Consider the following 10,120-nt stretch of genomic DNA (forward strand, 5'->3'; position numbering starts at 1 on the left):
TATAATTCATTGTATCACAATTCCAGTGGGTCAGAAATAATCGTATACTAAGTTGACTGTGCCTTTAAACAGCTTGGAAAATTCCAGAAAATGATTCCATGGCTTTAGAAGATTCTGATAGGCTAATTGACATCATTTGAGTCAATTGGAGGTGTACCTGTGGATGTATTTCAAAGCCTAGAGAGAGGAGTCGGGGGGGAGAGAGAGGAGTCGGGGGGGGGGAGAGAGAGAGAGGAGTCGGGGGGGGAGAGAGAGAGAGAGGAGTCGGGGGGAGAGAGAGAGGAGTCGGGGGAGAGAGAGAGAGAGGAGTCGGGGGGAGGAGAGAGAGAGAGAGAGAGAGGAGTCGGGGGAGAGAGAGAGAGAGAGGAGTCGGGGGAGAGAGAGAGAGAGTCGGGGAGAGAGAGAGAGAGGAGTCGGGGGAGAGAGAGAGAGAGGAGTCGGGGGGAGAGAGAGAGAGAGGAGTCGGGGGAGAGAGAGAGAGGGGGCGGGAGAGAGAGAGAGAGAGAGAGAGAGGAGAGAGAGAGGGTCGGGAGGAGGAGCGATGAGAGAGAGGGTCGGGGCGAGAGAGAGAGAGAGGGGTCGGGAGAGAGAGAGAGAGAGAGAGAGAGAGAGAGAGAGAGGAGGGGTCGGGAGAGAGAGAGAGCGAGAGAGAGAGAGAGAGAGGGGTCGGGGGAGTGAGGGGTCGGGGGAGAGAGAGAGAGGGGTCGGGGGAGATGGGGTCGGGGGAGAGAGAGAGAGGGTCGGGGGAGAGAGGGAGAGGGGTCGGGGGAGAGAGGGAGAGGGGTCGGGAGAGAGGGAGAGGGGTCGGGAGAGAGGGAGAGGGGTCGAGAGAGAGAGGGGCCGAGTTGTCGAGACAGAGGGGTCGAGAGAGGTTTGAAACACACACAGTCACACGTGTAAATGAGTTCCGAGAGCCGATCTGTTTGTTATCCAACGATTAGTTTAATATTAAAAACTGTCAAATGCTTCTCAAAGATGCCCTCTGGTGGTTAAACTAGCATTAACTAGCATTAATGGCAACAATAACGTGCCATAGAGTTCTGCGGCAGCCTGCAAGTTGTGCTGCAGTATGATGCAACTTTTTAAAGAAGAACCACTGTAGGAGTTGGCAAGACAGCACTAAACAGATCTGGGACTCTAGCTAGGGTTGGGTTAAGTTTAGGTAAGAAGAATTGTTTAGGGGCTGGAGTGAGGTTAGAAAACCAAATTCAATCCAGCAACGTTGTGTTATGCCTTCCATTCAACACCAACTTATCACCTAGCAAGTGTATTTAACTCGCACTGGGCACTGTAAGCTCTGCCCACTGACCATTGAGCTTTAATTGAATCAATCACATTCATTATGTCCTTGAGGCAGAGCTGCCCTCCATCTGCTGGTGAATAAGAGAAAAATAATTTAGCATTTCAATAAACCGATGACCAAACCACAAACAACATGGAAGCTGAAGATGAAGGCACTTAACGTGCCTTAATTGTGGTCGTACGTTTAACGACACTACATACAAAAAATGAATGTAAACAAGGAAACAATGGAACATATTATCTACAATATTGTATGTATACTGCATAACTTTGCTCTTCAATAAAACATATTTGTTCAACGAAAACAATATATTTTAAAATATTATAGATTGGGTTGCCAGATGGTGGTGTCATACATGACCGATGACATCACAATGGTCTTAAAGCCAATTTGAACAATGGGTTAATGTGGATATGTATCAGTCTTCATTGGATATTGACATGGCTTGTTTCTGCTGGTGCAAAAAGGTATGAAATCAGGTCGTTAAATTGATTAAAAACTACTTAAATTCTGGAGTAGTATTTTTCTCTTACACCTAGTGGGAAGAATAAAAGTACATTCTGACAGACAAGTACATAAAAAGTGTACATGAAATGTACATGAAGTTCGGCTTTTGCAAATGTCACTCAATGTAACCTGTCTATACTGTGTTATTTGAGGTTTAGGATAGATGGCTAAGTTCCTCTCATTTAGGCCTACCTCTTCCTAATCTGATGACCCCCACTCTTCCATTGGCTGAGGATCTGGGGAAAAGGTATTCAGCACTATCACATTTTCTTGTCAACAGAAAAAACGTCAGAAAGCAAATTCAATTGATGTGGAGCAGAAGACAAGAAAGAAGAATGAGAGTTGCACTTCATCCCCCTCTCCAATTCCATCTGACCGTTCTGAACGGAATGCCTCCGTCACCTCTGACTCTTCACCCTCTGACCAACTCTCCTCCCTCCATCCACCTTCCTCTCCTGTTAAATGTTCGTCTCAGCCTTGCTCTCCTGAAAAACAGCCCTCTGTACCCCGGTCACCTGCCAAACACCCTTCCCCAGTGAAATCCTCTCCAGTGGTGTCCCGCCCTAGTTCTCCCTCTCCTACCAACCCTCTAGACTGTCATGGAGACTCCAGCCAAGAGGGCACAACAGTCAGGTAATTCAAACAAAAAGTACAGTGCCATCCTAGAGTCTCTATGGAGAGTTGGGTTTAGTGCTACAAGACCAGGGCCAGTGTTTATCAAGCGTATGAGTGCTAATCTAGGATCAGGTCCTCTCTGTCCATAATAATCAGATTTATTATGATATAAAAGGCGAAACTGATCCTAGATCAGACTCCTACTCTGAAACACTTGATAAACACAGTCCCAGAAAGTTATTTTCCTCAAACTGTAGTTTTAGGCTCTTCTATCCACATCTAGTGGATAAAGAGAGTACTAACCTATTGCTCTGGTCTACTTGGTACACTGCATTTATATGGACAGCAATACATGCGTAACTACTCACTGTGTTTATAGTACAGTATAGTATTGATTAGAGAGACTGTGTAGAGTGATACTACCTCTGTTTTGGAGGCTTTAGACCTGTTTCTCTCCTTCCTCCAGACCTCTGTCTCTTCAGGACCACTCTAGCCCAAGGCCCCAGAGGCCAGTCTCAGCCACCAGAGGGTCAGAAGAACGGGGGGCACTGGTCAACATGGAACTTCTTGGGTAAACCACAACACACCGCAAATGCACTGAATATAAGTTCTTTATTGTTTAGAGATCAATGTCTGATATACTATGGGATAGGGCTTACTATCAAGCATGTCAGTTTTATTAGATATTTATAAACCCATGAATTATGGCAATTTTGTTCTAAAGGACATCCACTTCTTTGGGTACTCACATAATTACATATAATTTATCCCTGACCAAGAAGGCTTCCATTATCATCACTTTATAGAGTTATGAAGGTTTATGACATAGGCCGCTCTATGTGTCTAGGATATTGTATCTCTATGTGTGTACTGATGGCTGCTTCTTCTTCACAGGTTGCCTAACATTGGCAACACTTGCTTCCTTAACGCCACCCTGCAGTGCCTCCTGGTCCTGCCGTCCTTCTCAAAGGAAATCCTGCACCAGGAACAACTCTGGAGCTGCTCCCCCTTCTCCAACCTGCTCAGGTAAGGGAAGGCTCAAAAGCAGACACTCCCCCACACACCCGTTATTTGTGGTCATGAATTTAAGAAGGGACCCACTCTTTTCACGCCACTTCTATAGAAAGTGATAATCGTAGCATGTTAGGAGAGCATTTTCACTAATCCTATCCCTTTTCCTAACCTTAACCACTTCATATTCTGCTGTGTATTCTATTTTTGGTTTATTTTCCAGTTTCTTTTTTTTCAGAATCTTCATAACCCAGAGGAACAACAATGACACAATGATTATGATGTAGGCATTTGTAGGCCAATTTGGAAAGTGTAGAATGACTACATTACCCATAATGTACATTGACTGAACATTCCACATTACCGTGGGAAATTTGGTAGTTTTTTAAAATGCTCTGGAATTGAGAGCAGTATCCAAACCAAATATCTTAGGAGAATAAACAACACATTTTTGTTGCTTTGATCATTGTCCGTCCTCAAAGGGGAAATTGCATTGAATCTAATGAATAATTTCTAACGGTGGGGTGCCGCTAGATAAAACATATTTGGATATACTCATCTGCCTCTTCAGGCGTTAGCCAGTAGGTTGACGCCATCCAGTCAGCTGCTAATTTACTCTGTCTCCCCTACAGGTGTCTGTCTGATGTGCACCGTTCGGGTCTACCTGACAGTGGGGCAAAGCAGGCCTCAAAAGCAGACCTCATGTGGAAGGTCAAGTACTCCTTGTCGGGATATGATTTGAAGTATCTGGGTGACACGCAACAGGTAACTGAGGCACTACTCTCTTGTGTACGAGCGCTCTTTTTGCAAGGGTTCATTTTCTCTTCATCATTTGCTTTTATCTTGGTATGTTTCTTTCTCTTCCTCATCATAGGACGCACACGAGTTCCTTGTGAATATGCTGTGCCAGCTGAAGGAGGAGGGCATGATACTGAAGACACTCGGGGTGAGCTATACCTGCCCTGTTTCCCAGCTGGAGTTCCAGCTTGTGTCGGTGCGCACATGTACCAGGTAAGAGCTCCCATTGGTTGTAATGTATCTACTGAGAACATGATCTTTCTACAAATAATATTACAAAACACATGGCATAACAGAAACATTGTAGAGACCTGAAACAGAAACAGACTTGATGCCTTTTTCTTCTCTTTGTCCTGCTTCTGAAGCTGTGGGCGCGAGTCGTCCACCAGAGAGGACTACAACCACCTCTCATTGGACTTCAGCCCTGAGCGCACATTGCTGAGCAGCCTAGCACTCACTTTCAAAGTCAGCACTTAGGGCTCAGACCTGCATGTAGAGACTAACACCCAGGGCAAGCTGCCCACTCCTCAGAATACGCTATCTTATTATTGTAGTGGTATCATTCATTTTGTAATGCTTTTGTTTCTAACCCAGGGCAAAAAGGTTGAATTCACATGTGAGGGCTGTAAAGGCCTCTACGCCTCAAAGGTGGAGCAGTTCCACACACTGCCTCTGTGAGTTGTCCCTTTATAACCTCTCATAGTACTAGCAGTGTTTAATGAAATGAGTGGTCATTGTGTCCTGAGCCTTTAGGAGTAGTTACCTTCCTGAGCAGGTTGTAGGACTTAAGGATGAGCACCACCCAACACATTTCCCTCATCTCTTATTTTGTTGACTGGTTTCATTGTCTGTCTGTTCATCTCTCTGTCTCTGGGCAGTGTGCTGGTTCTGCATCTGAAGAGGTTTGGAAAACCTGGGGGGTTGGAGAAGCTGGTGGCTCCTTTTTTGTTTCCTTCGGAGCTGAGGCTCTCTACCCTCTGTGGGGACATGGTGCCACAGCTGCACAGTGCCAGCCCACAGGCCCTCACCAACCAGGCCCCCAGCATCCAGGGGTCCATCCCCCAGACCCTCGCCAGCCAGGTCTCCAGCCCACCTGGAGAGGCCAAAGACAGCGCCCTCTGCTGTTCAGGTAGGTCATGGCACCATAACACGATTCTTGCTCCAACACCACACAAACCACCCACTCCCAAAACGGTCCTGCTGACAGAGAAGCTGGAAGCTGCAATTTAAAATGTTTCTCAGACATCTTTAGTGATGTATGGGAGCTGTTTTAGTCCAGAGCGTTTCAGACAAGTGACCACGTTTTCACAGCTCTTGATATGTATATTTGACCCCTCAGATTCAAATGACCAGGAACCAGGGAAAGTGCTGCTGACAGCCTCAGTGGTGAGAAGAGAGAGAGAGTGAATCCAGTGAAAAATAAGTTATGACAGAACACTGAGATAGTTATGAGGAGTACACGATGTAGTAGACCTCCTGTAGTAGACTAGTACTGTAGTAGACTGTAGACAGTGTGGTGGACTGTAGAGGAAAGGAGAATCCTATGACCACATGTGTTTTCTTACAGAAGCAGCAGCCAGTGAAGTCAGTGAATGGTTACTACCAGCTGACTGGCGTAGTCTCTCATTTGGGAGGCTCCGCATACTCCGGTAAGTAAATACCTTAAAACACACACATGCAGATGCACAATACATATGACATCAGCTGAATTCCAAATCACTCCTCGTCTCTCAATTTGCGCGTTCACGTGTGCCTCTGCCATATACACAAGTATCCAAAAGCTGAGGGAGTGAAAATTATCGAGGGTGAAGGCCAGGGATCGTCAACTAGATTCAGCCTCAGGTCAATTTTTTTTCTTAGCCAGATGGGTAGGGGTAAGGAACAAAATTACAAATAATTTGTAGACCGCAAATTGACCGTAAGAAGCCCAAACAGATATAATATTTGACTCATTTCAAACCTTGCTTAAATTTGTGTACCATCACATATATATCTCTTTATTGTCCGTGGGAATATTTTGAAACAGATTTCCAAAATGAAAATCACTTGGAGCTGATTTGCTGGTGTTTTTACGGTCTTTTAACAATGACATTTTATTGGGTCAGAAAACATGGGGGGCCAAATAAAATCACCCATGGGCCAAATTTGTCCCGCGGGCCGCCATTTGTGGAACCCTGGAGAGTAGGGGATAATTAGACCCTCCAATAGCCACTTCGGCCAAGCGAGCAAGGCTGCAGGCTTCAGAGTGAAGTGCCATCCCGACAGGGACTGCAATATGTTTAGAGTTTAAGCAATTTAATTCAAAAGAATGGAGAGGCATGCCTAATTATATGCCACGTGTATTTGTTTATCTCTGATTTCAAAACTTGACACGTGTAACAGATAAAATACCTCCAAAATGAACTGTTCAACTGTTACAAAACACTATTACTCACAATAGCCTGACCTTTGAACTCTAGTCTGTCTTCCTTGTTCCACAGGGCACTACATTAGTGACATCTTGCATGCCAGTGGAAACTGGTTCTGCTGTAACGACAGCCAGGTGTCAATGTCCAATGAAGCCACTGTGCTGAGGACCAGAGCCCGGAGTGCCTACATGCTCTTCTATATGTTCAGGTACTGCTTACTCTCGCCATCTATATTCTTGTGTTGCTATATATGTGTACGGTTCCTTTCACCCTACAGGGCTTGAGAGCGGGAGGCCCCAGTACACAGGGCCTAACAGGGGCACCAGGCCCAGCCTCAAAACCCCCAGCCCAGCCTCAACAGACGCAGCATCTGGACCAGCTTCAACACCCCCAGCCCAGCCTCAACAGGCCCAGTCACAACATGGGCAGAACAAGGCCCAGCCCCAACACCCTCAGACCTGCCTCAACAGGTGCAGCACTCGGCCCAACTTCCGATCCCCCCCCCCCCCCTAAAAAGATAACTGGTCTGTCAATCATGCGGCTCAAGGGAGACTTGCTCTTCAACACTAGCATGAACATTCTTTTCAGTAGCTTATGTCATAAATATCTGCACTTGTTTTGACTACTTCACCTAATGTATAAAGCTCATGTAAAAAAACATAAAGTATAGACACTAAATGTAGTATACATGTAAATGTGGTGGATAGAGTGTGTGATTATTTAGAGTGTATAACATCCCTTCTATTTGGTTTGGTTTGAAAACCTGCTGTTGTGAAATACACCGTAGTCTGTAACTTCTTATTCAGCATGGTCACACAGGATGACCTGCAATATTAATAAAGACAAACAAATTTAAGATAATCCAATTTAAGATGATTCTGTTAACCGTTGTAACTCTTTAACTCAGGAAGCTTTATCGTCTGGGATTCAGGCCCGTCCTCATAGGAAACACGACAAAGGGAAGCAGCTGTAATGGAGCCTTCTAACCCTCAATCAGGTCTGGAGGAGGAATGCAGCACAAACATTCAGAGATGCTATGAGTCTCTTTTGAAGTTACTCTCCAGTTGTATTTAATTTGAATAAATACAGACATGAAAATGCTGGGCTACGGATGTAATCTTGGTTCTGTGAGTAGAGTAACGGGTCGCCAAACGACCTATGGGAACTCCTTCCCTTTCACGTGATATGATTGAGATGCTTAATATCAACGATGTTTTTTTGAGCAGTGTACTTTGTAGAAGCACATTTGGAAGAGATTACAGCTGTGAGTATTTCTGGGTTAATCTCTAGGAGCTTTTCGCACCTGGATTGTGCAACATGTGCCAATTACTCTTTTCAAAAAGCTTTAAATTCTGTCAAATTGCTTGTTGATCATTGCTAGACAACTATTTTCAGGTCTTGACATAGATTTTCAAGAAGATTTAAGTCAAAACTGTGACTTGGCCACTCAGGAACATTCACTGTCTTCTTGGTAAGCAACTCCAGTGTATATTTGTCCTTCTGTTTTAGGTTGTTGTCCTGCTTAAAGGTGAATTAATCTCCCAGTATCTGGTGGAAAGCAGCCTGCACCAGGTTTTCCTCTAGGATTTTGCCTGTGTTTAGCTCCATTCAGTAAAAATGTTTTCTTCTGAAAAACTCCCAAGTCCTTAACAATTACAAGCATACCTTGACATACTGTACGATAGTGAAACTCTTTATCAGTCAACCACAGTGGATTAGAAACACTGGCCACCACGTGACTCCCACCAGCCTTAGTTTGATAATATCATACATGATATGACTCCCACCAGCCTTAGTTTGATAATATAACACTTCATACGACTCCCACCAGCCTTAGTTTGATAATATAATACATGACATGACTCCCACCAGCCTTAGCTTGATAATATAATACATGATATGACTCCCACCAGCCTTAGTTTGATAACATAATACATGATATGACTCCCACCAGCCTTAGTTTGATAATATAATACATGATATGACTCCCACCAACCTTAGTTTGATAAAATAATACATGACATAACTCCCACCAACCTTAGTTTGATATTATAATACATGATATGACTCCCACCAGCCTCAGTTTGATAATATAATACATGATATTACTCCCACCAACCTTGGTTTGATAATATATTACATGACATGACTCCCACCAGCCTTAGTTTGATAATATAATACATGATATGACTCCCACCAGCCTTAGTTTGATAATATAATACATTATATGACTCCCACCAGCCTTAGTTTGATAATATAATACATGATATGACTCCCACCAGCCTTAGTTTGATATTATCCTGCATGATATGACTCCTTCCAGCCGTAGTTTGATAATATACTACATGAAATGACTCCCACCAGCCTTAGTTTGATAATATAATACATTATATGACTCCCACCAGCCTTGGTTTGATAATATATTACATGACAAGACTCCCACCAGCCTTAGTTTGATAATATAATACATGATATAACTCCAACCAGTCTTAGTGTGATAATATTCTACTTGATATGATTCTATATCATGCTATATGATGTATGTGTGAATTCACAGGGTCCCAATTGTGGATGTGCTAAAATATATTGGGATTCTGATAATTGACATATACACTACATATATCCTGACTGAGTTTATAGCACCCACAGCCTTCAAATGGAGAGCACTTTATGGCTCTCACTCTGTGACTGCTTGTGTAGGGGGAAGTTGCCACTAGACGCTGATCTTAGGTCAGTTTTGCATTTCCACCACAAATGGTTAAGGTTAGGATTGGGGGAGAGACACCTGATCCTAGATCTGTACCTAGGGGAAACTTCCCCCCGGAGTGTGACCGGCACCAATGGCCATTATACTGTTGAAGTCGGATGTTTGCATACACTTTGACTGGAGTCGTTAAAACTTATTTTTCAAACACTCCACAAATTTCTTGTTAACAAACTATAGTTTTGGCAAGTCGGTTAGGACATCTACTTTGTGTGTAATACCCTTGTTTGAACCAAGTATTGAGTTTATTTGTTATAATTAATAGGTATTATATTTTAAAGATGATTGAATTGCTCCTAAACTGTAATGTTATTAATGTATTATGCTTTTTGAAGAAATATTTATTTAATGTATAAGAGAATAGTTTGGTTTAGGTTGAAGTTGAAGTTTTGACCAATAAGGTCGATGTTAAGTTGTGGCCAATGGGAGTTGACCTGGTTAACGGGAGGCCTGGGAAAAAAGAGGGAAAGAGACGTTGATGAAAGGATGGACGTTTTACAGTAGGACCGTTGGTGAAGAAAAATTATAAAAGAAGACGACAAAACTAGAAAAAAAACCATACCTACTAAGACATGAAGGGAAATACCAATTTTATTTTATAAAAGAGTTGTTATAATTTTGTTAAAACTTAGTAAAGACTGAAGCTACCGTCTCGTCGTGGAGGTATTTGCAAGCATTGAGGTTAGCCTAGCATCGTGTGACACCGGGAGATAA

The 10,120-nt window shown here is 43.5% G+C and overlaps 1 protein-coding gene and 1 long non-coding RNA gene across 2 annotated transcripts; both read left to right on the top strand.

Moving 5' to 3' along the window:
• The first annotated feature begins 2,096 nt into the window (after positions 1–2,096).
• Positions 2,097–6,926, top strand: LOC115191582 (ubiquitin carboxyl-terminal hydrolase 37-like). The gene is made up of 11 exons (XM_029749371.1): positions 2,097–2,443; positions 2,892–2,996; positions 3,320–3,451; positions 4,069–4,201; positions 4,311–4,447; positions 4,600–4,699; positions 4,829–4,908; positions 5,113–5,363; positions 5,574–5,620; positions 5,802–5,883; positions 6,715–6,926. The coding sequence occupies exons 2-11, from the start codon at positions 2,983–2,985 to the stop codon at positions 6,924–6,926; spliced, it is 1,188 nt and encodes a 395-aa protein (XP_029605231.1). The 5' UTR covers positions 2,097–2,443; positions 2,892–2,982.
• Positions 6,927–7,047: 121 nt separating this feature from the next.
• On the top strand, positions 7,048–7,754 carry LOC115191691 (uncharacterized). Its single transcript, XR_003877757.1, has 2 exons — positions 7,048–7,112; positions 7,550–7,754. It is a non-coding gene; the product is annotated as an uncharacterized LOC115191691 (long non-coding RNA).
• The last annotated feature ends 2,366 nt before the right edge of the window (positions 7,755–10,120 follow it).

Source organism: Salmo trutta, chromosome 4 (genome assembly GCF_901001165.1).
Source record: "Salmo trutta chromosome 4, fSalTru1.1, whole genome shotgun sequence".
NCBI lineage: Eukaryota > Metazoa > Chordata > Actinopteri > Salmoniformes > Salmonidae > Salmo > Salmo trutta.

Excerpts from the sequence above, each read along its gene's own strand:
- LOC115191582 (XM_029749371.1), top strand. Across the intron at positions 3,452-4,068 it reads CCCTTCTCCAACCTGCTCAG|GTGTCTGTCTGATGTGCACC; the intron begins GTAAGGGAAGGC and ends TCTCCCCTACAG. Across the intron at positions 4,202-4,310 it reads ATCTGGGTGACACGCAACAG|GACGCACACGAGTTCCTTGT; the intron begins GTAACTGAGGCA and ends TCCTCATCATAG.